Raw genomic sequence first — 25,626 nt, 5'->3', positions numbered from 1 at the left:
AAGGGCAGAGCGAGGAGGGAGGTCAGGGGAGGGGGGGGGATGGGGTCGGGAAATGGAGACGGAGGTAGAGGGAGAGACAGAACAGATGGGACAGAGGGAGGGAAGGGAAAAGGTATATTAGTGGGAGCACAGGGTCAGAGCAGGTACACACACTGAGGGTGGCTCTAGGCCAAGGAGAGGAGGTGGAGGCACTGGCTGGTCGGGGTTCAGGACTGACAGGTTTGGGTTGAAATGGATGGCTCTGATGTGGAGACACTGAGGCCTCGTGCTGCTGAAGGTAGCAGGGAGGACAGAGAGGCTAAAACCAGGGCAGAACTGGCTTTGTAAAAACATCTTTAAATGTATTTTTAAGTAAAAATCTATACAAATCTATACACCGTGGTAATGAAGTGATTCATATACAGTAAGTGGAATAAAATGAATTAGTGTATAGGGCTAACGTGTGTCTTCAAAATAAGGTGAAAGTTCAGTACCCTTCAGCTTTGGGAAATCTTCCAAAACGAAATTTGTTTTCAATAACAACCTCCCAGTAAACTATCATTAACTTGAGGAACATGTAGTACATTTCTGTTTTGTATTTCAGTCAGCCTGCAGTTGAGGTCTCAAGAGTTTTATGTAAGCATGAACAGATAACACTGCTATGAAACTTGAAACAAAAATAAGATTTGCTCAGGCTTTCGAGGTATTCTCACCAGATGCATGGCGGAGGAGCGAGGTGGGTGTGGCTCAATCAGCAGCTGGGAGGGGACCTGACCACACGCCTGAATCTGGGTCTCAATGACCTGCAGGAAGAGAGACAGAGACGGCGTTGACATCGGAGAGGAGGAGGACGGTTACACACTTTAGAGAAACAAGTTTAGATAAGAAAGCACTCACTATTGGGGAAGAGTTTCTAAACTGCAATAATCAATTTATGAGTCAAACAAGAGTGAGTTGTTGGCATAGAAACCGACCTCACGTTGCGCAGCATCTAGATTATCTAGGTTGACTGCTCCCTCGTAGGACAAGAAGTCGAACACGTTGAGAGCTCGGACCGCTTCTGGCCCTCGCTGCTTGTAGCCAAATATTAGATCAATCCACTGGTGAAGCTGGCATGACACGAACTCGCTCTCCAACGCCTGGTCAGAGTAACCGGTGCAGAGAGAGAGAGAGAGAGAGAGAAAGAGAGAGAGTCAAGGATTTGTTCAGTTTTTTTTTTATATTTAGGAAAAGATTGTCTGTCTCTCACCATCCGGTTAATGCGGACAAAGTCTTCGGGTTTCTTGGCCCAGGCAGGAAGCTCCACGTCACACACGGGAACTCCATCATCACGCACACCGAGCTCATACTCGTTACTGTTGACAAACATCTCAGGCAAGTAGTAGAACTCTGGGATGAGCTCCTAATGGACATGACAGGAATACGTTGTTTTTTTGAACAGAACTGAATTCAAGTTAAACAACTTCAAAGCTGACACAGACGCTTCACCAATATTTTAATAATTCCCTCAAGAACTTACAAAACTTTCAGCTATTCTTAATACTTCCGGGGTTTTAGACAATGTGTGTCTTCAAGTACAGCTTATCTTCAAATTAAAACTAAAACGATGAGCATCATTATGTTTTCAAACTATAACTCAACATTTTAAACCTATTTAGTTGAAAAACACACTACTTTCAGTGCTTTGTGTTATTGTGTTTTCAGGCTGGTTTTTATGGTTTTACAGTCTTCTTAACTAATCACTTCTAAAGACTAAAGACGTTCCTTCAGCCTATCCAGAGTAGTTACCTTTACATCAGCCGTGTCCCTCTGGCAGTTCCTCCACGAGCAGCCAATGCCGGAAAAGGATCTCTCTGGATGGTCAAACTTGCTGTCATTGGCGTTGAGGAAAAATGTGGTGAAGGGCTCCTACGGTCACAAGAAGAGACAAATCCATTTAAAAACAAGCCTCGAGTCTTTGGCCTGTAAATGGCTGCTGAAGGTTAAACTCTGTTAAGTGTGTGAAGCAGGTACTTACTATTCTGAGCATCCACATCAGTGTTGAATGAGCAGTGGAGTATAGGGTTGTGTAGTGGTGAGGAGACGTGCCGTCGTCTTCCCACGTCTCATAGCGTTCTGCGTAAAACGCCGCCCGCTTGGGATTTAGCGCACCGATTGGCTGGAAGAAACCAGAGAGAAATAATCGTCTTAAGTCTACGATTACATGCAGTCTTCTTTTTCTGTCAGAGAGCACATCATTATTCTTTAAAACGGTCAATGCTTGGACAGTAAAACTAATAAACATGTCTGTTCTGATCCCCTTGAGGAGGAGGGAATGCAGGGAATTGCATCCACAGAGATATTATGTGGCTTTGTTTTGTGCTAACTGGTACAAATTGCAACAAGGAGAGATTCCTGCTAAGTCTTGGTACAGTATATGAGTAGCACTGTTTGACTAAGCAAGCAATTAACTGGAGAAAGTGCATCAAGTGGTGTGTCTAACCTTTGAGAGGTCTCTGAAGTTTCCAGGTAGTGTGAGATCGAGCTCCTCTGAGTCATAGTTGGTCAAGACCCAGGGGAAGATAGGGTACTGGTTCAAATCATTATAGGTCCTCCCTGCAGGGACAAAAGACGGATGGGAGAGGAAAAAGTAAAAAAGGATGTATAGATACAACATTATTAGTTGTCACGAGATGGTGACAAACCTTGGTGTCTGTTTCTGTCTTGTTATCATAGCAGATACAATATGAATACACAGCATGTTTACTTGACATAACATTGTATTACTACATCACTTTGAGTTTCATATTATTGTTATAATATTAACACATGCTAAAATATGATTATCCAAAAAAGGGATTTATAGCACTGTTGCTACCAATTCTCAGGCTTTTCAGGCAAAGATAACAACGACCATATGAAGATTTTAATGGAAGTGGACTTTACCTGCAATAGTGTTGAGGAACATGAGGTACTCAAAGTTGGAGATCTCTCTCCTCTGCCAGCGTTGCGTCATGTTGGACGACTTAAAGAGCTGACGAGGGGTGGCCAAGGAAATCCGCCTAGGACAGACAAACACACACATTGAAGTGGATTTTATTTGTATCACACCAAGAAAAAATGCCTTTCAAATGCAAAACAGTGGTGGATCAACTGACTAAACCCTGCACCTACCTGGCCTGTGGCAGGCCGTAACTCGTTCCTACCCCCACCCGTGGGAGACTGTAGACCACCCTTTTGACTGTGGCCTGGTCAGGGAAGTTAAACATCACAGACGCTGCACAGAGGAAGAGACAAGATATGCATACAATCAGTGCCTGGGATTTTGTAAGTTTGGGTAGCAGATGCATACAGTGTTGAGAAACAAATAAATGCGAGTAATAAGTAATGTGCAGACTTACTTCTGTTGGCCATGAAAACCTCTAGTCCGGTGTTCTGCAGCAGGTAGCGCCGGGAGAACACAGCTCGGATCTCACTGAACATCCATTTTCCGTGCAGACCCTCTGAGTAGGCCAGTACCTGTTGAGAAAAAAACATTTAAACATAAAGAAAGACCTACATACAGTATACAGAAGAATCCCAACTATTTTGATCATTGAGTGAATAGCAGTAAGTTCTAAATCTTGTTTTCCCTGCACTAAACAATAATAAAGAAAGACAACTTGCCCTTACTTTAGCGTCGGTATTCTTGAATGTAGGATCCTCTTCATCCACTTCAAAGTAGATCTCAGTAGTCGTGATGGACAGAGTGCCTCGAGCCACCACCACTGGAGCTACCAACTGAGCTGGAGTACTCAGAACCACGGGGCCTGGGGGGAAAATGTTTTACTCAGATATTACAACTTGAGGCGTTCATTCCATTGACTGAGGCTCATAATACAAAACAGTAATAAGCAACAACATATAATTAAATGGCACATATCCTGTAATAGAGTCATTTCATGTTAGTTCAAATTGATCATTTATATCATGAGTAAGTCAAAGAGGAACAATGAATTAAATGAGGTATGATTTGCATCAGTTTTTAGTTGATTATGATTTAATCTTCCTGCATCAGCTCAATCAGCTGGATGATTAGTGTAGCTGCAATACTTTCAAATATCCAACTTGCCTTTGGATGTAAAAAGTCTTGGACGGAAAAGTACTAAAAACAAGAGTCATAGACAGTTTACTGTTCAGTTGTACTGAAACATAGTGTCTGTGTGTGTGTCTATATGTGTGCAACTTACCAGCAAGGTTATCAATCTCTTTTTCCTGCAGCAGGCTGACAGCATCATCGTCTCCCTCCAGCATTAACTCCGCCTCTGGGTTCTGGGCGACCACCGATTGGCTGCGGAAATTCTTCTTCGACTTAAGCCCCTCCTCCTCCTCTTCCGTACCTGTTTGAGTGTGTTTTTAAATATGCGTGTGAGGGTTGTGTGTATGCAAAAAGGCAAAAAGCAGGCACATGTTGAAGTACAACATGTTAACATTAGAACACATCACTGACCGTAATCCTCGAGAGCTTTGAGTGACACATCCGCGTGAGTGGATCCAAAGGCATTTCGCACAAATCTCCGTCTCCTCCTCAGGTCGTCCTCCCAGTAGTCTAGGCGCCAGAAGTCGTGTAATTGACTGAAGACATAAAAGGGCAGGAGCAAAGATTAGTTATCTCAGTGGTGGGAGGCAAGTAAGGTGGCAATTTTCGGACTATTCCTTCAGGGGCAATCAAGTTTAAGTTGGAGTTGAAGCTGAAGTTACAGGTGACATTTACGCTAGGAACTTACAAAACTAATTTCCTACAATCAAAAGGTTCCTCTTTATTGGGATAAAAGGCAGTATTTCACCAAAGGAGTGAGTCTGACAAACCTTTCCAACTCAAACAACAATAACTGGCTTTAAGTTGTGAGAAAAAACATTTCATTTACTTTATATACCCTCTAGAGCCAAGGGGTTTCTGAAGAAAACAGATGAAAAGTAAGGCATTCAACCGTGGAAAATTTTCAATATGCATTATGCTGATGTGAACAAACGTCAGATGCAATTTAACTTTAATTCGTTTTTCATCTGAGGGCCAAAGGTGTTTATTAACTGCATGCATGTTGTGGTATCATCAACAGTGACATGAGGAAGACAGGCTTCAGATGTTGTGTGTCACACGTCCTCAAATTAAATCATATGTCCTCAGAGTAACTGCCAGCCTGGAGGCAGATCTGGATAACAGGCAATAATTGATGATGTGTTTACGTAAGTGTGCTAAATAAGGAAATCTGTCTCACATGATGTCAGGATTCAGTTGTCTCTGTATCCTGTAGATGATGTACAATAATTTACCGCTAATTGACACTTGATTTATGAATCTTGCTTTTCACAGACCATATTATTTTTTTCTTGGTTTTTGGTTTATTGATTTATTGTTAAATGTATTTCAGCGATGATTATATCCACAATCTGACAAATTTAATGTTGTTGAAGGTTTTATGGGTCTGTGATGTGAGGCTGATGATAATGTACTGCCGTAATGGATGTTCAGTACTACTTCCACACAAATAAAAGCAATAAAATACAGTGGAAATGTGTTATATGGATATGGACTAGTGGCTGGTGCTGATACCTTTTTTCTCATTATATGCAAGAAGCGCTTCATGTTAGCACGCAACCAGTGTAATGTCTCCTGCCAACTGACATCTTATGCAACGGTAATCTAAAAATGTCCCAGAGTACAATTTGACACGCAGTTGCGCTGCATCTTCCACTCACCTCTGTGACATTGTCCCCCATGCTCCATGCTTATTGGTCAGGATGTTGAGGATCTTCTGTTTCAGCTGGTTAGCGGTCACATGATCTCTGTGTTTAGCGGCACTGATGAGGTGGTCACACATTTTCTCCTCCTCTCTCCGGTCCGCAGCATACTGGGCACAGTTAGACTGCAGGAGAGCAGGAGGTTAAAAGAGAACAGTCAACCGAAACAGGGAGAAACTAAAGAGGGTTTTTGTTAATGTGGTGACAAGGAGACAGTTGTACAGTATGTTTGTTTGTTTGTTTGTTTGTTTGTTTGTTTGGTTGTTGGTAAAAATAGTAAGCCCTTCAGATGCAAAACCATGTAAAGCCATAAAATATTTTAGAAGAGGACGATCCAATATAGCAACTAGGTACAGAAGATTGTTGTCTGCTTCTGCAGTCACACAGCAATAACTAGCCTGCTGACTAGATCTAGACCAATAAATCAGCCAAGACAATGCATCAGCTGATTAACTTATCGATATATTAGTATTGGCCAGTGCTGAAAGTACTATTATCTTTAACTAAAGTAAAAGTGGCAATACCACAATGTAGAAATACTCTGTTACAAGTAAAAGTCCTGCATTCAAAAATGTAAAGAAGCATCAAAATTTACTTCAAGTACCAAAAGTAGTACTCATTATACAGATGGCCCATTTCATAATAATGTTTTTTTATATTGAGCTAATTAATGATGCATTAATGTGTTCATCACTTTAATGTTGCAGCTAATAAATGTGCTAATTTTGAATACTTTATATACCGCTGTTGTAGCTTCTGAGTATTATTTTACCTTAATCTATAATAATAAATCTCTACGTATTTTTTGGGGCTTTTATTGCTTTTATTATAGTGACAGCTGAAGACAGACAGTAGGGGGGCAGAGAGGGGATGACACGCAGCAAAGGGCCGCAGGTTGGATTCGACTGCAAGGACTCAGCCTCAGTACATGGGTCCCCAGCTCTACCCACTGAGCTAACCGGGCGCCCAAAAGGATGTGCAACAATCTATAATAATACATCTTAATCGGAAAATCTCAGTAAATATCTTTAGGAAACAAATTTAAGGGATTTAAAAATGTTAGTTTATGTTATGTATTTATATAAATGAATATTGGCGGAATTAATTATTGTTATCAAATGAACTCTCAAATGTTATATCATATAATAATATCAGTATTAGCCTCAAGAATCCTCTTATCACTTTCACTACTCTAAGGTCATAATTTATAGTTTTAATTTTTAAAGGGCATTTAAAGGGTCTTAATAGTATTACTATACTTAAAATATTATAAGATATTTCCTTTATTTGTCCCACAATGGGGAAATTCCAATGTTACAGCAGCAAAGTGGATAGAGAAAAAACAGTATAAAAACAATAAAAGTAGGGCAATAATATAATATAATATACTATAGACACTATGTACAAAAATACTATATTATTATATAATTATATTTATGTATATATTTGGGAGGATTATTTGTTGTGTTTATTAGTTAGAGGTACTCAGCAGGTGATTTGTGTTTTCCCAAAGCATAAGATGAACAGAGTCCTCCTGAAACACTTATTCGTGTATGAGAACATAGAATAAAAAAAGGTATTAATTCCAAATATTTAAAAAATCCAGGTATTTGTTGGTGACGTTACATATTAGCCCAGTGGTGCTCTGTGTGTTTACCTCAAATTCAGCATGTTTGTGAACATCCTCCGCCCTCTGTCTGTTCAGGATGAACTCTGCTTCATTAGCAACACGCACAATATGATCCTTCATGGCATGGCACAGAAGTCTGGTGGAGAAGTGAGAAACATGGGGAAGTGAAAGAGAGCGTCAGACATTAAAGGCATTAGCAATTCTACATTTCTAAAAAAAACAAATCCTTCATTAGAGGGAATGTAAGCAAGTTATTCTTAAAATGGCAACCTTTTCTAAATGATATCAATAAGACTGGTCTTTGCTGCTGCAGCTTATGTATGCATGGGTAAACAGTGTGCTTAAAAAGTAGCACTGCATGACATTCTCTTCTTTTTGTATTGTAAGTTTTGTAACAATACTCCAATAAACAGCTTGGACTAAAAAAAAAAAAAAGATTACAGGCACTGAAAATAGGCCAGCCCAAATTAACTGTAAACTTAATTGCACTTTAATGATCCGACTTCCTACTGAACACACATGGCACCATATACTTATCCTGGCAAGGTTCTCATTAGGGCTCTATCATAGCCATTAGTTGTTAAACACTGATAACAGAGTTGGTGTTAATGTGTGAATCACAGGGAATTATGTGGGGTGATAATCAGTCTGTGTGATGGATTACCTTCCCTCATTGATGAGCTCAATGAAGGCCAGTCCGGCGTTCTTCTGAATGGAGTTTTGCCACTCCTAAGGGTAGAGGATACATCAAAATTAACATGGTTGGGAGTGTTTGATATGGATTGAACCCTCACTGTGTATGCCATTTCATACCGATATAGTACATTTTTTTCAAATTTACTTTATAGATTTATAGATAAAATAACCACATTTGATTTTTTTTTCTTACTCACAAAAATGCTGTAAATTCCATAAAGCAGTCCTGCTTATCAAGTTGCAACATTGTCCACAATAGCCTAGTATATTGTGTGTTGTAATATCCATCATACATTTCTATGGTTTCAGTGTATACCGTATATTGTTATCATCTAAACCTGGTTGGAACTTTGGAAAAAAACATTAACATTTACAACTTTGCCAGTGCTCAAAACAGGGATGGAGACACATCTTAAGAGCTTCCTAATGAAAATGCGCCCGCCTAAGAGGATGCGAGTGTTTTATGTGTTTGTGCATACGAGAGTGGAGACTTCTGAGCAGGATTGGAGTGTTGCTGAAAGCCTCAAACTATCAGAGCTCCATTAGCTCTTAAGGCTGTTAAGGACACGTGGGAGCATCTCCTGTTACAACCCCCCCTCATCTAGAGGATCGATATCTGAGCTAGGGTTTGCTCTCCCGGGCCTCTAATGGCAGACAAGGCCGGAGCCAGGGGTAATACTATACATGCTGACGAGCATCCAGCCAGAGGGAAAGGAGAGGGAGTGGTGAGAGGAAAGGGCAGTGTGGAGAGTGGTAGAAGATGAAAGCAGTTGCCACTGGATCACTGAAGTTAAAATGGACCAGAAAAGCGGTGGTGTCTGTTGAAAATGGAGCAGGAAAAAAGGAGAGAAGAAAGCAGAGACCACAGAAGTAGAGCTGAAGAAAAAGAAGAGGAATGAACTGAGGGGCTCCTCCAAGGACAAGAGCTCTTACAGGCAAGGGAAGACAAGGGAATCCAAAAAAAAAAAAAAGAGAATAACTGGGCGACAAACTTCATAATATACAAGAAAAAAGACATTGGTCACCTACGCCATCTGGAGATCGCTATCTAGTGGTAAGTGCCTCTGTTTTGCCACTCTGCCTTTTGAGTGTTATTAATGAAAATAGAGATACTGGCATTGAATGCAAGTTAGACCCTTATAATCATCTACATTAATTAAGCCATGATGCCTTTTGTGATTTAAAAGTTAAATCCAGTAGAGTTTACGTGCGTGTGACTGATATGGAAGACTCTTTTTCTGTGGCCTTGAAGTTTATGAAGTAACCTATGGGGTGATGATGCATGTAAGTTGATATTATATTACATCCGCAATGCGCTCATTACATAGTCAACTCTGCCTCACAGGGAAGATCAATAACTCGACAGCTTCCTGTGTGCAATCGACTAAACCAATTATTACGGGTCCCAAAAAAAAAAAAACACTTTCAGAAGGAGTTAGAAATTCGCTTTTTATAGCTTTGACACCACAGGCCTTATATGAGAGGAGAGTAAACGGAGAGACAGAGAGGTGAGGAGTTACCAACCTGAGAACAGAGCAGCATTACGAGCTCCACCACAGACGTGCTAGACTTCATGCACACCAGACCTGCAGTACAGAGACATACAGCACAGTCAGGAGCCTCTCTTTCTCTCTCTCTGACACACACACACATCGCTGCGAGGCACAAAAATATCATCAAAGAAGACACTGTAGTGTCAGTAGTTCCTGCTATTGTATACAGTCGTCATAGTCAAGTTTATAAAAAAGCATGCCACAGAGAAGACAGGAACAAACAGTAGAGAGATGAGGCAGGAGAAGAGGAGAGGAGGGGGGAGAAAGGGGAAGGAGCAGGAAGTGAGGAGAGGGAGAGATCAACATTGAGACAGTGGATCACAAAAACAGGACGCCAGGAAGCAGGTGGGCAGAGGGAGGAATGCATCACATTTAGTACAATGTATAATACCAGGGTATTAATGTACAACTGAACATAATCTGATTTAAAAATGTTGACATTTTCTAGCTAGCTGCTTCAAAATGGTAAAAAATACTGACTTCATACCTGCTTGACGAATGGGTGAGGCAGCCAGCTCAGACACTCACTCACTCACTCTCAGCTAATCACACACCACTTTTTCACTCACTCATTTATTTTTCTCTTACTCGTTCTCACACACAAACATCGCGGTGAGGGACAGTGAATGGGGAGACTCCACAGAGAGACGCCAGTTAGAGAAAAAGGAGCCGTGTACAGCACCTGTACCTTCTATGAGCAGTTCCTGCCCATGGCTACCCAGCAGTGTCCTAGACAAGAAGGGGGCAAAGTCCACAAAAATCTCCCTCAGCAGGGGGGCCACCTTCTCCAGAGCGCGCTCCAGCTTGGTGGTGATGCTGTGGTGGGAAATAAGTGAGAGAAAGATGAAGAGAATGGGAGTGAAGATAAAATAAGCAACATGCAGATGAGGGTAGAAGTGAGGCAAAACCCGGGGGGGATATACAGTAGGTGAGAAAGGGAGCAGGCAAAACATGCAATATATGAGTAGAGATAGGTGAGAAAAAGGGAGGAGAGGAAAGCACACGATAAATTACACAGGGGAGGAGAAGGGAAAAGGCAAGCCGAGAGGTGTTAAAGAGAAAGAAATAGATACATGTCTGAAATGGACACAGAAGACACAAAAAAGTTACAGAATGAAAGAGTATGTAATGGTGGTTTGGTATGGAAGCACTATGCCTGGGTTAGTATTGGTAAAGTTGATGATACTACAGTTAAGGCTAATCATTAAACTAATAAAGTTTGCATTGTTAGATGAGTGAAGCTGGAAGTGCAATAAAAAGCTAAACCCTGCCATTATTTTAAGACTGGGAAATATTGTATATGTTGTATCTTGACTTGTAAATGCTACACATCTTTATATTAGTGCCTTAGTGTGTGGTGTAGATCACGTGCAGAGTAAAATTTACTATTAATATTACTACTTTACTATTCTATGTTCTGTTAATGGAGAAATTAGCAAAGCAGACTTAACTATGGAGCCATGATGGCAGTGAAGTGCAGATTCTTGGCCTTATAAGCATGTGATTTCTGACACAGACCTGGGTCACTAGTGTTTACAAATACAAATCTTTAGTTTTTAACCCGCTCAGAGTTCCAGATGAGCGACATTTGCTAAATTCCCAGTAGAGGTTAAGAGAAGCATTTGAGTCGGTTTAAGCTGTTTAAACTGCTGCTGCAGGTTATTTGCAAAGACAGTTTGACTCAGGTCTGATCTTGAGTTCGGGGTTAGTGTGAGAAGACGGCCATGCTAGAAGTGACAGAATTGACTGTAAATAGAAAAATATGAGCTGCTGGCTTAAAAACAAAAGATGTCTGTCCCTTCTCCCATGGCATTCTGGGAACATTTAGTAGTGGCTGGGCGTAGCAGAGGGTGTGTGGTGGAGGTGGGGCAGAGGAGGAGGAGGGGGGGCATGGGGACAGGACGAGTATCTCCTTGCCTAAAACACTGTCCTGCATCTCGGGGAGCTGCCTGGAAGCCTGCCAGAGAGCTAAAAGACTTGAGCTCAGGGGGCGTCTGACCGCTGCGCAGCGCACACTGCGCCACCTCACAATAGGCACTGCAATACAAACCACACACACGCATACAAACACACACACACACATACAGACATGCGCACTGATTAAGGAGCACATGCACACGCACGCACACTCCCACTCACATGGGTGTGCACTTTTAGGAGCACATGTCACTATACATATCATAACAAACTGTCTAACATGTCTAAGGAGAGAGTACATTGACAGAAATGTTACAGTACAAACTGCTACAAAGTTCAAAGGTATTATATATTAGTTCTTATTGTAATGCTGTTTCCTACTTATTAACAGTCTCATATCACCTTATATTTTATTAGTGAGTGTCAGATGCCTACACAAAGTATGGAAACACAACTAAAACACAGATTTATGTTTATGACAATTTTATTTACATTTTTCAAATGCGTACTCTTAAAATCAATTAGGACTGTTAATATTGTCATACTTTACAGTATATTGTCATTGTGACATTAAAACACAGTTGCCATGTCAGGGATGAGGAGCACTATAGTGTAGACTGAGTGAGATGCGTGGGGGGTATGCGTGCATGTGAGCATAACATGTGTGTGAGTTACCACAGATAAAGTAGTTTTACTAGCTTTCAGAAGATTATAATTATTAGTTGATATCAGCTGTATAGAGCAATATCGGAATATATCCAATATCCTTTTTAATGGCTGATAAGTCAATGTGGAGCTGGCATTTTAGTGACTTTAGATTTTTTGTCATTTGTCACCCAGTACGACTGTCAAATTAGCAATTAAAGTTTTGTCTTTTGTTTTAAAAGATGGTTAATAATTTTTTTGCATCTACATTGCACCTGACATTAAAAAAATAATGATAATGACTAATATCAGGTATTTTCAACTAGGCCTCAAAAAGCATGTAGGTGTGCCCCAGGCGTTCCCAATTCCAGACAAAACGTATCTAACCGTACTGTATAATATCAGTATCATGACTGTGAGCGTGAACTGCTAGTGAGAGTTCTGTGGGAAGGATGAAGTCCTAAGTGTGAAGCGACAGAGGGACAGGAATGAAGTGGGAAAACGACAGGCACCCAAGAAAACAGACAAATCAACATAAAAACAAAAGCCAAAAGGAGGGAAAAAAAGAAAAAGCGGGAGGAAAGTGAATGGTTGAAGCCATAAAGAGCTTTGTGATGTTGAGAGCTCTGACCTCATGTTCTCCATAGTGTCTTCTGGCATGGGTGCCACCGTCTGTACTGCTGGCAGATTCTTACTAGTCGCACCGTTGACAAATGACGAAGAGGAGGAGGAGGAGGAGGAGGCAGAATCTGTGGCACCTGGACAGGAGGACAGGAGGGAGAGTAATAAAAAATTAGATGAGCGTTATAGTAACATGAATTAAGCGTGACCGAGATTAGTGTGCGTGATAACAATAAAGGAAATGTATTAATGTCCCGATCGGCTGCGGCCAAATTCAATTTGGATAGTATTTCACTGCACATGCTGTTGCTAGTCTTCTGGTAATGGCCCCCTTTTGTGAAAATAGCTTTGCAATCAATATACAGAATCCATTCCAGGGAACAAATCCGTTCCTCGTCCATTATGCATGTATGATACAGTATGTATGAACCTTGAATACAAATCCACTCTGCTACAATGGATCTGCTGAGCATGGTGCTGCATAGAAACAGCACTGATCTGCATGTAAGCTGATTCTTATCTTGTTACCCTAAAAGTATTTTTATCTAATACCATTTCTGGGTTAAAGAATATCCAATACATGCTTTCCTCTTTATCTGTTTTTTTTTTATCCTGCTTTAAATGTGAGCTGTGAGAAAGCACAGGAAAGTTTACTGAATGAACTTTCTTGTTAATGGCTGAGATATCTTAAACTTTCTGCGCCGTCTGCAACTTCACTGATCTGGATCTTGTCCTTGAAACAGGCTAAAACAAATTATGAAAGGATCGTCTGGTGCTATTAGTTCAGTTGTTTCTATTCTAGTTCGTTCGGGCTGTCAAAGGACAGCAGAGTAAAGCATTAAAGATTTTTGTAAGAAGATAAGAAATTCAGCCCTGCTTCATTGAGCACCCTTTGAATAGCTGGAGGCCTTTCACAAAAAACACCTTCATCATACTGCAGGTATCTGTTGGCTGCCTCTCCTTAAATGCACACTGAATAGATACAGAGCAAAAATGTATGCAGGTCAAATTATTCATAGATATAGATCTAGTTAATAGCCCCACAAAGACATAAGTGCACTAAATCTGTGTGTTTTCTCTCACCTGTAGTGTTGATCATGCTTTTGGGTGTTGCTGTTGCAGCAGCAAAAATGTTGGGTGTGCTGCCAGCGGTGGCAGCTCCACTAGTGGTGGGAGTGCCCACTGTGTTGACTGATAGGCTGCCAGGTGGCGGCTTTTTGACTGGAACCACAACGCTCCTGTCAGAGATGAGACACAAAGGCATCAGACAAATCTGCACACACAATATTCTTTATCAAATGCCCCCCAGTGATATCTCGGCTCTGTGTTGTGGTCAGTGCTCACGGTGTGCGAACATCTGAGAGCAGACTTCAGTTCCCACTGAGATGAAAAGATCGGATGAGCAAGCATGTTTACTGTTAGTTTATGCCAATATAACAATACTGAAAGCGACTCAATGTTCAACCTTCTGGAGAGGGGTTTCAAACTCACAAAATGAATTCAGCCCCTAATATGTGTCGTCTCTTTGAACAATTCTTTCAAAAACCTTTTTAAGATGTACCGCCTGGTTTTGTCACAGTGTCCAGGAGAGTCTCCAAATGACAAGATTCTGTTTTAAAACTCAACAAAGATTAAAACATCAGACAGCAAGAAGGATATTTTGAGAATTAAGCACACAAATATCACGGAGTATCTTTAATGTAACAAGTATATAGTTATTATTGTATAAAATTATAAATGCTTTTTGAAAATTATTAAATGTTGTTACTTTGTACAACACTATTAATGTTTATGCACAATTCATATTTACAGACTATATAGATCAGTTTATAATTGGTGTTCCAGGTTTTTATCGACCCAGGTTTCCATGTGTTACCAATAAAACGTTTTTTAGAAACATTATACTAAGGTGCTGCTAATATAATCTATATATGCATTTGTCAAGATGTACCACAATACATACAAATCTAGGGATTTCGAAAAATATGGGTAATGGAAGAACTAATATATGTTTGTTTTAAAATTACTGTTTCTTAATAACTATATATTTGCCATTAATTTGGGCTGATTGAGTCGATGAATCAAGTCTGTCTGCTTGGGTCAGACAGGCTTGATACATCTGGTGGAGATGGATATAGAGCCATCAATTATCTATTATACATATCATCTTCAATCAATAACTTAGCTCTCAAGGACTGCCACAGGGCAGGATCAAGGAGACTAAGTGATGCACGGGAGATATAAGCAGGTCATTACTCAGTGGAGAGTCTACATGTTTGGAAAATAGAGGAAAATTGAACAGACTTTGTTTATGTCTTGTCATGTTCAACAGATTTATTACTCAGCAACAATATATCTGTCCATATGAGATATCTGTCTAAAAAAATCAGTCATGTTTCATTATTACGGTATCAAGAAATCATTGTTATTGTGTTTTTATATTGAATTCTTTTCTAAGATATACAGTGCACAGTAGACGTAAGAAACTGCTAACAAGCCATTGTGCTGAATTCACATTTTCATGCATTCCTTATCTGGACATTATTAGAGTTTCATTTAAAAAAAATAAAATAAAATCTATGTAACTGCTGGCAAGTCAAGGACATTATGTATGCTTGTAAATCTTTTAAATGTTACCATCCAAAGAGATTTGTTCAAAGGGGAGAATCATTTTCCAAATGGTAATTAACTGATTGATTTTGTGCCCCCATACTAGTACGTATCTAGAAAAGATTAGTATTGTCTGGAAAAATTGATTAATTGATGAATGTGTCAGGCTTCATGTCTCTGTCTTTGTTTTTCTGCCTCCTGCACACCATGGGTAACTGAGACTGACCTGTCGAAAGAGTGGAACTGCATTGGCAGCATGGGGTGTGTCTTCAGGGCAGGGTCTGGGTGATAGGGCGTCGGTCCAGACTCCTGTCCCAAGTCCCCACCGTCAACTGGAGCCGCCACCAAGCTCTTCAGGATCTCCTGCATTTCAGAAAGAACAACAACCCATCAGAACTCAAGTGGCCGAGGCTGTGAGAAATTTAATCCTTGGGTTCCATCATATTGTACATTTTTCAGTGTAGGCTTTGCAAAACACATTCGCTAGTCAATTATGGATGTATAAGAGTAAGTAAAAGTGTGCATGTTTTAATGACACATAACCCATGCTGAAAGACCTGGCATTAAAATATGTCTCAGGATACAGGCAGACAGGTCTGAAGGTCAGACAGACCCACCTTAACATTGATGCCTTTGTTTGTTTGGCTGATGCTGGAGATGGACGAAGGCGGGGCTTGACTGGAGTTGGGGTTGGAACAGGGGTTGTGCGGAGAATCCAGAAGGCTCTCCTGTGACCTCCTAACATCAGACAGGCTACACAACAGATCTGTGCCTCCTCCCCCTCCCCCTCCCACTCCTACCATGTCTCTGTCTCTGTCTGTCTCTCTCCCCACCAGGCCGAGGCCGAGCCCCAAACCCATCTCCGAGCCATTCAGGGATCCTGCGACATGGCCCTCCTCTCCGATGCCTGAGTCTGTGTGGGGGAGGCCGGCCCGCGGAGAGTCGTCCACTGGGGTGGGGGTCTGTTTGTCACGGTCGGAGAAAGCTGTGGATGGGTGCTCTGGGAGAATGGGGAGGAAATGAAGGATATAATACGATTTTATGAGGATAAACCGTCATACAATTACACAAAAAATTGTCAAGAAATCCCACAACATATTGTCTGCTTTTAACATTTCATTCTCAGCCATTTCCTCTCACTGGTAAGCTTTTATTTCTCTGTCAAATAATAACCTTCTTTCTTCCTCCTTCTCTCTCTTCCTCTAATTGTCTCATATTCTTGACAAAGGTATTGTTGTTTGCCTGAGGCATGTATTCACTATATCAACGCTACAATAATGAGTCACCACTGGCTCATCCAAGATTACACACTAATATTGAAGATATTACAGCAAAAGAAAGACAAGAATCACCTGTACTGGTTGGGGAGTTGATTTCATGGCGGATGCTTCTCCCTGATAGGCTGGTAGACCTACCGATCTCTCGCTGGGGTTCCAAAATGTCCCGGTACTTAGATACCATAAGAACTGAGATGAAGTAGACCACTGCCAGCGCCAGAAACTGAGCCTGCTTACTGTCATCCTACAGTGAAAAATAACACACACACAAATTTACTCAGTAAAAACAACACTCTTTGTCCTTGTACCCACCTACACACCGTATACACCAAAAATACACACAAACACATGCTTACCACATCTCTGAAAACCACAGCTCGAAGACGATTGATGTCTACATCCTGCAGGAGTCTGTCTGGATCCTGCTAAATATGGAAGACAGAGTGTCAAAAGTGGTGTGTAATGCATATGTATGTTTCTGTGTCAGAATGTGCATTTGATTTTGGTGTGTGTGTGTGTGTGTGTGTGTCTGTGGTACCTTGCTGGTGGTGGAGGCACTGTGGAGGCTGTCCTGTGACTTGCTGCTGGTTAAGGAGGACTTGCAGCTCCGATCTCTCTGTCTCTGCCTGCACTCCAGACAGTTCCTCACTGCCACGCAACATACTTATGGACACAGATTTATTTGAAGGGTATTTAGACTCGATACAAGACCAATAATCACATTATGAACAATACAAATGAATTACACAATCATTTATTGAGTAAAAATGACAAATTCTGTGTTTCCAGCTTGTAAATGTGAGGGACTGCTGCTTTTCTCTGGTTCATATAATTGGAATTTGAATATCTTTGGGTGTAAGACAAAAAAAGACAATTTGAAGATGTCAGTTTACGCTCTGGAAAATTGTGATGGGAATTTTTTGCTATTTTTCTGACATAATAATCAACAGATGTTGCAGCTATAATCAACAAGTCCAGCTGTGTGAGAGTTGAACTCCAGAGTGGTTAAGACTGAATACATCACTAGCACACACCCAGACGGAGGCATTGCCTCATCAGCCCTCCTGACGACATGTTCTTCTCTGCTTCAATCTCGCTGAAGTTGAGGGAGCTGGCAAAAACCAGCACGTCCACCATGGCCATGAGACGAGACAGGAAGGTGACCGCTGTCTCTGAGGACATGCCCTGTGTCGCCTCGATGTTCTCCAACTCCGTCTGGGAAGGGGAGGAAAAATACACACAAGCTTGCTAGTTATTCACTGAAAAACTAGCATGTAAACACAATGTACTGAATGCTCTCTCAGTGGGTTTTAGAAAGGTGGTGTAATACTCTTGTATTCTTTTTTTTTTTAAACGATAGAAGTAATCTTAAGAAAATGTATGCAGCTGAGTTTTACATCAGCATGACTGCAAAAGTCATGGCTGGTTTTACCAACAAACAGAAAGCAACCTTTAAGTATCATGCGAAGTGAAATACAAACTTATATGATGAAATCTGGCAACATGAGGTGTTTTACACAACACACAGGAAGTACAGCCTGATGACACACAGGTAATGGTAACGGTGGGATTGTGACAGTAGCAGTGTGGCCTACTAGCAGTAACAGTGGCTATGTAAAGACAGGTAAAGCTAGCCTAGAATAGGTTTTCATAGGAAATTAAGCAAAGTCCCCTTATGTTCGCACCAACCTAAGTATTTAATTACCAAAATAAAATACATTTGAAGGCAGCATAGCAGGGGTTACAACTTGCAATCAAACCAGTGTGTGGTTTGCTGCGTCTCTGCTTCAGTAAGCAGGATGTGCAGGGCTGTGGAGAGTCAACAAAGTGCAAGCATCTGGAGGCTCGTCAGAGCAAGTGAGCACGGACATTTGGGGAATAACAGACACACAAGGTGAGGACAGAAGGGCTTGGGTTGGTGCTCTTAGCTCTTCTGGTGATGGTGGGAGCCTCAGGCTTTTTACGCACCTCTCCCCCTGCGCCTCCTCCCCCAGGAACAGGGGTCACCTCCTCTCCCTTTGACCCCCCCTGGGGTCCGGCTCCTCCTGCCTTCTTTAGTGTTGATACAAATGGGACAGGCTTAGCAGATGCAATCCCAAGGACTCTCATGCTTTTTCTCACATAAAGTATACTATTATCTATTTTTACTTCTAAATATATCGTCTCAGTCTAATTTCTCCTTTTTATCAATACATCTACTGGCCTTTTAGTCTATTTTATCCCCCTTATTTATATAATATTCTAACAACGTTAGAATATTATACAAAGTGTATCTAGTTTAAAATATATATTGTTCTTATAACTTTGAGAACTAGATACACTGAGGCAGAGAGATCTATGGATACCCACAATAGATGCAAACAGTATAAGGGGGAGTATTGATTAGCAGCAAAGGAGCACAACAAATAGAAACACTATGGATGTCAGACAAGCAAGGTTTAGTGTAAGTCACAATGGTAAATAAAACCAGAACAAAGTATTAGTAGAATAGAAAGAGAGGAAGAAACTGCAACTTACAGTGTTGGCACTACTCTTAGAATTCTGCACATGCAAAAACAGACAAAAACAGAGACGAAAAAGACAAGAAAATACAAAATACACGTAACACAGAGAGGAAAAGAAAAAAGAAGCATGATTAAAATAAATAGATTATCAAATTAAATAAATTGTTAATTAAAAGCATTAGAACAAATAAAGGTTAGAATACTGCGCAATAAGTGTTAGATTGACAGTTAAATATTGGAGATACAGATGAGAGGAATACAGAAAATTAAATTTATTAAAGTTTAATTAGTTTACCTATTTTTAAATTCAAGGCCAACCTCAACAGAACTTTTTGTACTTTTTGTATAAAAATTCAACCTTTTAAGCTTATTTTTGATTTATCTATGATGATTTTATAGGTTAAAAAAATCTACAAAATCTAACAGACAACAAATTCTTTAACTTATTCAATTATGCAAGCTCAACGCAGCCCTTAGCATGAGCGGGAATCAGCTTTAGCCGGTTCTTCGAAGTCTGTGTGTGGTGTTACACCTGAGTTACAGGCCTTGACCTGCAGTTTTCCCTCCTACCACAGAGGGGCAGAGTAGAGCCACTTACAGAAGGGGAGGTGGCAGCAGACAGAAGAGGCAGGATGCCTCCACAGGCGATGATGATGTTATCCACCATCTGAGAAATGAGGTGGATCGTGTTGTGGACGAAGATGATGTTCTCATTGCTGTTCACAAAATCCATCACTGACTTAGTGGAGTGGCTGAAATACAAACAATAGTTGGATGGACGATATAGTTTGTAAATGGAGGCATCATATTGCTTTACTTTTTGAATATCTTCAGTTTATTTTAATTAAGTGCTAAAAGTATTAGCTTATGGCATAAAAGATCTTGCTATTACAGTAACATACAAGAGCCTTGTTCAAAGTGACCGTCTTATGGTCAGTATTAACTGTACAAACATGGTAAATAGCAAAAACAGCTAACCTAATTTGTAATCGAGACACATCTCAAAAGCCTTAACTCACCTCCTCCACACATGCACGTCAGTCTCCAGGGCGAACAGCAGGTCAGTGAGCAACCTCTGGTGCATTGGAGACCACTTGAATTCTGGGATGCGGAACATGGTCGTGCGTGGGCCGGGGCTGAACTGCCGGCGCTGCTCCTCTGTCATGGGCATTCCCCTGAAACCCAGATCAACGCGTAGGTCCCGCTCCAACTGGGCTGCAGTACGACCATGAAGGGCCTGAAACATGGTTGGGGGGAAAAGACTGTCAGCCAGTAGAGTACATCTTCTACTAGTCTCATATAAAACTTGCATAGAGTTATGGAATTCAATTTTATAAAAGAAACCTCAGGAGACTCTCTGAGATTCTGTATTCACAGAGCTATTATGGAAACTTAGTTCATGTGGGGGCAGGCACTTGGCTTTTCTGCCCAAGCAAACTGTCCATGGCTGAGTTAATCAACATGCACAGCCAGTCACACTGGGGCAGAAGTGGACTAAAGGTTGAAGAAGAAGGCTTGTGACTAAAGGTTCACATATTCAGTCCCTGAGCCAGCATGAGTGACAGAGTGCTTCACCCTCCGTGCTTACCACCACTGAGGTGCCCATGACTGAGGCTCTTAAAACCTCCCTACTCTGGGGGATCAGGTCAGTGAACAACAGATCAGACTGTGGTTGTACGAGGCAGTTTCTCCACCGATGTGATTTTATTTCAGGAAGTTCCAACTTGTTAGTACCAAATATTGAAATGCTGCAGCTACTCAAAGCTTCCCAGGTTGAAAGACAACAGGAAAAAACATCAAAACGAAGAGAATGTTTGCTCATGACGATGATACAGTATACACAGTTATATTCTATTTTAATGTCTGTCACTAGCTAACCAACTATCAAAACCGTGTATCTTTATTAATTCTAATAACAAAAGCAGAGGAAAATACATGTTCACTCTTTAAAATACAGTATTGACTGTAGCTGCATGAGACCATTGCAGTAAGTACAATTGCAGACTCCACAAAAAGTCCAATTAGAGAGACCCAGCAACTTACTTACAGACTTGCGTGAACAACACAATCAGACACATTTACACGATGAACACACCTGAGTGGTTGCAGTAGTCTGGATCTTCTTTGTGTCCTTGTCTTTCCCATCATCCGACCTCTCTGTATCAGAGGTGGTGCTGGCTGTGTCTCCCCCAGTTTTAAGACCTGCAGCCTCCCCCTCTGCCCCGGATGTGCCCTCTCCCTCTGGGAAATCTGGTCTCGAAGCTCCTTGGATCTGGGTTTGGCTCTCAGCCTCAGCAATGGAGCTGATGTCAGCAAGAGGGCTCTGGATTTTGAAGGGCCCATCCTCCGGAAGTTCCCCAGAAGTGTGGCTCTGGGTTTGTGTTAAATCAGAGCCGCAGCTAGTCATGTGGGCTAGCAGGCTGAGGTCATCACTGGCACTGGTGGTGGAGTGAGCTGGGACCGGGCCGGATGGAGTAGGTTGGTCTGGACTCGGCAGTACAAGTGGGTCTGTGGCTGCCAGTGCTGGAAGAAGCTTCTCATCAACCTGGAAGAGGTGGATGGAGAAATAAAACATAATAAAAAGATAAAACTGCATTAAGACAGTAGGTTTTACTTTTGGGAAAGTAGAAAGACTAAGAAAGAGAGAAAGTAGTAGAGATGCAACCATGACTGATTGGTGGTTTGTAGTCTGTCAGCAGGGGAAGATTTTATGAAATCAGTGACAATAAACTTCATATAATGAAAAAATATCAATCCTACCTTGCTGAAGAGAAATCCGTTGTTGCTCGGGACACTGTCCTTCTCATCAGCCAATGTGATGAGCGGACCCATGTTCCCGTCATCCTCCAGGTTGACCCCTGAAAGCCCCAGGCTTGACCCCATCCCAACCCCTGAGCCTGGCGTGTCATCTTTTGGTGCCAGATTCCCATTTAGGTTTTGAACTACGGCGCAGTAAGCACTGTCCAGGAGAGAATCCACCTCTACCAAAGGTCCGTTTTCTATTCCTCCCCCACCTCCTCCACCTACACTCCCACTAAGGCCTTCTGGAGACAAGTCCAAGTCATCCAACTTCACTTCCGTGGCCTCTACTTTCTCTGCTTTAATGTCTACCAGCAGGTCATGGACCTCCACCCTCACCCCTGGACCAGCGGTCTGCTCCCCAGGTGTGAGGGCTTCTCCATTGGGTCGCTTCACAGTGCCTTCAGCGAGGAGGTTGCGCGAGTCTCCGCCAGCTCCCTCGCTGTACTCGGCCTCACTCTCAGGTGTCTGCGTCTGGGAGTTGTCATCTATCTCCAGGTTGCCGTTAACAACAGGGGCAGGCGTGGCGGAGAGCCCAGAGATGGTGGACACAGAGCCTTTCTTCCCCTTCTTCATGTTTTCCTCCTCCTGACGCTGGTACTCTTCATACATCTTTGCCAAGTATTCTTTATGGGCTTCGTAGGTCACCTGTGACAGATGGTGGGGATTTAATTGGTTATGTGATCAGAACACAAGCACTGACAATAGTTAACCTTCACATCAATAACTTCTCCACCAGATAGTCCTTATGGGGCTCATAGATCATCTGAACCAAAGGCTAGATGGGTAAAACTGGGACACTAACGGGGCTATTAGACCATCATCCATAATGTCCCTTCACTTTTGCACTACCATGAGAAAATAGGTTAGTTAGATTTCCACTAGCAAACAGAGAGGTTATTAGTATTGAAAATTGTAGCATCACTCCAAAATATCAATACCTACAGATCAATATCATCAGTATGATGTGTTCATTTTCAGTGCAATCAATTTTAAATAAAGGGACGCCACCCAACTTAAGGCAAGATATATAATGACATACAACTGCATGCATAAAAACAAAAACTAACGGTTTCTTGAAGGAAACGTCCACTCACCGAACCAGCTTACTCTACAGTATATTGATTAATTAATCTGTGATCATCAGTGGAATTAAGTAGTGATTAACCTTGTTATTGTGTCAACCTTCCTTGTCCATTACTATATTTGTACTTTCAGTTCTACAGCATTTACTGATATCCCAAATTTCCATTCAACAACATCCAAAAGAAGGGAATTCCGCATTAAGCTGTGAGTCCTCACACCCACAGTGATAGCGGCTGCAACAATGGGAGAATCAGGCCTTTAAAATGTGAAATGTAAGGCATGGCATTCTAGTCTCTTGAGGCTCGTCTTGATATGGAAATTGGTATTTCTCTTTTGTCTCTTAAATGGATTGTTTGTTCTTTAGTGCAAAATTGTGAGTATAGAGAGAAGCCCTTGATCTTTGATTCTTAAACCAAAATGTACTGTTTTAACTGTGGATGACTTATGATCTTTGTCCGTCCATTTACACAGAACTCTAAGAGAAATATACCATCAAACAGAAAATTGAGAAAGAGCTATTTATTAAGACTATTTTCTATTTAAGGCTATTTTCCTAAGAAGTGCACATCCTGCTCTCACCTTGGAGTGTGCAATGGACAGGGTATCAACCCAGACTCTCCACCCTCCCCATTCGTATTTGATGGCATGGTAGAGCAGGATCCTAAAGATGTTGTACACCATCTCCGTTATTTTCTGCTCCTCAGGGTTCTTGGGGTTGATGTATCCGAGGGAGAACATCCAGTCCTGCCACACAGAGCACTGCAGCAGGCAGCTGGTACAGAACACAAACACTGTATGTAAGTTGGGCTGCAGCATGAATTTAACATCAAAATATAACCATCACTGTGGGAAGCAAATGACACGTAGCTCAGTGAATGCAAGTACAGTCACTGGCGTGCTCTTACCGACGGTTTTCGCGGCTGTTACTGAAGAGTTTTATCATGTCAGAAAGAAAGAGTCTCCTGACTTCCATCAGCTCAGCACTGGGAGAGGAGTTCTTCAGCAGGGTGGCCACTACCTTTAGAATCACTGGGTGGGAGGCAAACATTGGGTAAAGGGGAGAGGAAGGAGAAACAAATATATTAAAAGTATTTTGAATGCGAGAGAGAAATGTGAGGAACAGGCAAGTGTGAGGCAGATCAATAAGTGAGAGATGGCAGCAGTGTCGGCTTCTGAATTCAGGCTTTGTTGTTTGTTTACTCGTATTAAAACAACACCGCATTATTGGCAAACCAGAGAATACAGAGAGACAGACATATGCAAGCTACAGTGTTTTTGTACTTACTGGGATTCTGGATCTTGACAGTGGAGTCGGGCTCAGGGTGGGGTTTGTGAACCACCTGAGTACAGACCTGCTCTGTCAGAATCTGCACAGACAGAAGATTAACAGCCAATTAAATGCCACAACAATCACTTGACAATTCTGACAACTCAAAAGCGACTAAAAGGTTATCGCTTCATGTACGTTGCTACAGTAACGCGGTGTGTGTTAATGAGCCGCCGCCAAACAATCACCTACCTCGTACAGAGTGTTGTAAGTGGTGATGGAAACAGTGTTGGTGTGCATCATCAGCCTCTCCCCCAGCAGTGTGAACAGACTGTGCGTGTGCATGATCTCTACCTTCCTCCTGCAAGGGGGAAACACACACACACACACACACACACACAGCTTGCCATTCATAACAGAATTTATGACAGTTGAAATTGACATTGATTGTCACTTGTCTGATGATGGTCTGATATTGGCAGGTGGCACCATGTGGCCCTGTCAGCTATGATGGGACCAAAGAGGACGAGAAATGAATACCAACAAGAGAAATTAACAAGAGGCATTAACAGAACACTGCAGAAGTCACTGGGGCAGCATTCGTGTGGCTGCAAATTATTAAGTGTGACTATTAACCTTGCCAGAGGGTGAAAATTGTGTCTCTGAGAGGCTTTTAATTTGAGAGGCTCAGAAATCAGGGTTGACTAACTTCTAGTATTTTTTTTTTTTAATTAAATTAAATGAATAATGCTCAAATGCTGTCTGTATATTATTCCTGTAACCAGGTCATTAGAAACGAGAAATTAAGTAAACTTTGCACAATATCTAATCATACATATATTCCTAGCAAATCATTAGCTCCCATTATCATGTTTTTAATTAGTTTTTCCACACAGTTTAATGAGTTACTAATTTTAATTTAACAGAAACGGACAATTGTTTTGACAAGGTTCCAACCCCTTTGTCTGTTGGAACAAAATAAATTTAAAAAAGCAAACAGATAATATAGAACTGAGGGAATAATGGGAAAAATAACAGAAATAAACATCATGCATTATGTCTACAAAAAAAAGAGATCAAATCACACACACACACTTAACCCTAAATCTTAAATAAAATTTCAAAGTAACTCCATGAGTTGGTGGACTGTTGCAAATCCTAAATAAACAGACCTCATAACAGCTCTTTTATGGTCTAAGCGATGCCCTGTTGATGCACCTGTGATGCAGTTACTCTGCTTTCAAACGGATGTGAGAACATGGGCCTTAATGCATTAATGCAT

The 25,626-nt window shown here is 41.4% G+C and overlaps 1 protein-coding gene across 1 annotated transcript in view; it reads right to left on the bottom strand.

Moving 5' to 3' along the window:
- The window catches only part of nbeaa (neurobeachin a), an 86,504-nt gene that overhangs the window by 5,390 nt on the left and 55,488 nt on the right, over positions 1–25,626 (bottom strand). Inside the window, exons 18-52 of the mRNA XM_035667180.1 lie at positions 24,597–24,705; positions 24,363–24,444; positions 23,983–24,106; positions 23,657–23,849; positions 21,953–22,639; positions 21,288–21,737; positions 20,212–20,429; positions 19,791–19,944; positions 19,206–19,229; positions 17,723–17,903; positions 17,227–17,351; positions 17,045–17,113; positions 16,764–16,932; positions 16,029–16,411; positions 15,638–15,774; positions 13,885–14,039; positions 12,812–12,938; positions 11,536–11,655; positions 10,307–10,434; positions 9,590–9,651; positions 8,034–8,098; positions 7,397–7,505; positions 5,698–5,864; positions 4,448–4,572; positions 4,188–4,337; positions 3,631–3,767; positions 3,360–3,477; positions 3,133–3,235; positions 2,905–3,020; positions 2,462–2,574; positions 1,997–2,137; positions 1,768–1,887; positions 1,229–1,381; positions 954–1,118; positions 693–782 (exon numbers count right to left, since the gene is read on the bottom strand). Coding sequence (XP_035523073.1) covers positions 693–782; positions 954–1,118; positions 1,229–1,381; positions 1,768–1,887; positions 1,997–2,137; positions 2,462–2,574; positions 2,905–3,020; positions 3,133–3,235; positions 3,360–3,477; positions 3,631–3,767; positions 4,188–4,337; positions 4,448–4,572; positions 5,698–5,864; positions 7,397–7,505; positions 8,034–8,098; positions 9,590–9,651; positions 10,307–10,434; positions 11,536–11,655; positions 12,812–12,938; positions 13,885–14,039; positions 15,638–15,774; positions 16,029–16,411; positions 16,764–16,932; positions 17,045–17,113; positions 17,227–17,351; positions 17,723–17,903; positions 19,206–19,229; positions 19,791–19,944; positions 20,212–20,429; positions 21,288–21,737; positions 21,953–22,639; positions 23,657–23,849; positions 23,983–24,106; positions 24,363–24,444; positions 24,597–24,705 — 5,569 coding nt within the window. The remainder of the gene's footprint in view (positions 1–692; positions 783–953; positions 1,119–1,228; positions 1,382–1,767; positions 1,888–1,996; positions 2,138–2,461; positions 2,575–2,904; positions 3,021–3,132; positions 3,236–3,359; positions 3,478–3,630; positions 3,768–4,187; positions 4,338–4,447; positions 4,573–5,697; positions 5,865–7,396; positions 7,506–8,033; positions 8,099–9,589; positions 9,652–10,306; positions 10,435–11,535; positions 11,656–12,811; positions 12,939–13,884; positions 14,040–15,637; positions 15,775–16,028; positions 16,412–16,763; positions 16,933–17,044; positions 17,114–17,226; positions 17,352–17,722; positions 17,904–19,205; positions 19,230–19,790; positions 19,945–20,211; positions 20,430–21,287; positions 21,738–21,952; positions 22,640–23,656; positions 23,850–23,982; positions 24,107–24,362; positions 24,445–24,596; positions 24,706–25,626) is intronic.

This window comes from Morone saxatilis, unplaced genomic scaffold (genome assembly GCF_004916995.1).
Source record: "Morone saxatilis isolate NCDOM2014 unplaced genomic scaffold, NCSU_SB_2.0 Contig20, whole genome shotgun sequence".
Lineage (NCBI taxonomy): Eukaryota > Metazoa > Chordata > Actinopteri > Moronidae > Morone > Morone saxatilis.
Note: the sequence above shows the minus strand (reverse complement) of the source record. Positions and strands in the feature narration are given on the sequence as shown.